Source organism: Panthera uncia, chromosome A2 (genome assembly GCF_023721935.1).
Source record: "Panthera uncia isolate 11264 chromosome A2, Puncia_PCG_1.0, whole genome shotgun sequence".
Taxonomy (NCBI): Eukaryota; Metazoa; Chordata; class Mammalia; order Carnivora; family Felidae; genus Panthera; species Panthera uncia.
Window position 1 is genome coordinate 877294 of NC_064816.1, and position 2069 is coordinate 879362.

At 67.3% G+C, this 2069-nt stretch overlaps 1 protein-coding gene across 1 annotated transcript in view; it reads left to right on the plus strand.

Annotated features, from left to right (window-relative positions):
* ONECUT3 (one cut homeobox 3) overlaps window positions 1-1906 on the plus strand; it is a 39929-nt gene extending 38023 nt beyond the window's left edge. The window contains exon 5 of the mRNA XM_049643181.1: window positions 1614-1906. Coding sequence (XP_049499138.1) covers window positions 1614-1906 — 293 coding nt within the window. The remainder of the gene's footprint in view (window positions 1-1613) is intronic.
* Window positions 1907-2069: the final 163 nt, after the last annotated feature.

Consider the following 2069-nt stretch of genomic DNA (forward strand, 5'->3'; position numbering starts at 1 on the left):
TTCCCTCCCTCCCTCCCTCCTTCTCTCCCTCCATCCCTCCTCTCCCTCTCTCCCTTCTCTCCCTCCCTCCTTCTCTCCCTCCCTTCCTCCCTCCCTCCCTCTCTCTCCCTCCCTCTCTCCTTCCCTCTTTTTCTCCCTCCCTCTCTCTCCTCAGAGGCTTTTCTAAGCTGTCCAGCAATCTCCAAACCTCACCCTCATTCATATTCCATCTTAAAGCCTGAAACAGCCCCATTAGAAGTGCTGTGCGTTTCAGGTCGGAGGGAGATGGGGAGGGAAGAGGTGTGTCGGTTCTCACGGGAGCACCCGTTGTCCCTGAGAAATGAGCCACAGCACAGGGAACATTTATTTATTTTTGCAGGCGTGTGTGGACATTGATCTGGCAGGCCATCTGGTTCAGACTGTTCCGGAACCAAAAAAAAAAAAAAAAAAAAAAAAAAAAAAAGCCAGTTTGGTGTGTGGTCCCAGTGGGCCAGGGGCCCGGAGCTGGGAGCGGGGGATCTATCTGCCAGGATAGCCTGTGCCCACACTTGCACTTACGAAGGTGATGGAGTCGCAGGGGTGACGAGTTGGGTGGGGAGGCAGGACCGGCGGGCCCTCCACCTCCTGCAGCCCCGAGGGGTACATGGCAGAGAAACTGAGATTCTGAGCTGCAGCCCCTGGAGGGAGGGAGCCCACGCTGGCGGCCCCCTCTTCGCTTCCGCCCACTGGCCCCACCGCATTGACGGGAGGGGCCCACTTTGGAGCTCGGGCTTTGGGTCCTGCTCCAGCAGCCACGGGGCCGGGGTGGCCTCCTGCAGCCTTCTCCCTGCTCCGAGCAGGGGTGTCCGACCTGCATAGCCCCCTTAGGTCCTCCCGGTTCCAGAGGATCCCGAGGGCACTTCAGGGAGGCGGAGTCTGGGCCTCGGCGACTCTTGGGGGAGGGGGTGCTTAGGTATCAGAGTCAGGGCTACGTCAACGTCAGCCTGCCACAGGGTCCCTCAGCTGACCCGGCCTGAGAGGACCGCCCTGGGAGGGAGGCACAGACCCTCCCTTCTGAGACCCGGGCTGCCCCAGCATGCCAGGGAGGTCCCGGGAGATCGGGACACACCCGAGGACCTAGTCATTAACAGCTTCTTCCAACCGCCACAGCTCACCTGTGGCCTTTTCAGGTCTTTTCCCCACTGTCCCTGCTCTGGGGGTGGGGGGATGTCCATGCTCTGGGGGCTTCCCTACTGTCCGGGCTCTCAGGGTGGGGGTTGGGGGTAGGAGCCCTGGGGGCTTCCGCACTGTCCATGCTCTGGGGGGGGGGTTCTGAGCCCTGGGGAGTAGGGAACCGAGCCCTGGGGGGGGCTCTGAGCGGGGAGGGGGGGAGGGGGTGTCAGAGCCCTGGGAGAGAGGGGTCCAAGCTCTGGGGGGTAGGGAACTGAGCCCTGGGAGGAGGGGACCCAGCCCTGGGGGGAAAGGGTCCTAGCGGGGGGGGGGGGGGGGGGGGGGGGGGGGGGAGGCGCCGGGGGGGGGGGGGGGGGGGGCCGCGGGGGGGGGGGGGGGGACGAGGCCCGCGCGGCCCCCTCCCCTCCGAGCCGAGCTGACCCGCGTCCCCTGTCTGTCCCCGCCGCGCCGGCCCGCGAACACAGCCTGCAAACGCAAGGAGCAGGAGCAGCAGAAGGAGCGCGCGCTGCAGCCCAAGAAGCAGCGGCTGGTGTTCACCGACCTGCAGCGGCGCACGCTCATCGCCATCTTCAAGGAGAACAAGCGGCCGTCCAAGGAGATGCAGGTCACCATCTCGCAGCAGCTCGGCCTGGAGCTCAACACCGTCAGCAACTTCTTCATGAACGCGCGGCGCCGCTGCATGAACCGCTGGGCCGAGGAGCCGGGCGCCGCCCCCGCGGGCCCCGCCGGCGCCGCCGCCACCTTCTCCAAGGCCTGAGCCCCGGCGGGGGGAGGGGCGGGGGGGGGCGCTGGAGGGGTGCCCCGCCCCGGGGAGGGGGGGACGCCGTGCACAAGAAGGGCCCCTCCGCCCTGCGCCCCGCCCCCTCCAGGCCCAAGGGAGCCCGCCGCGCCCCCCCCCCCACTCCCCCCCCCGCCCCAGC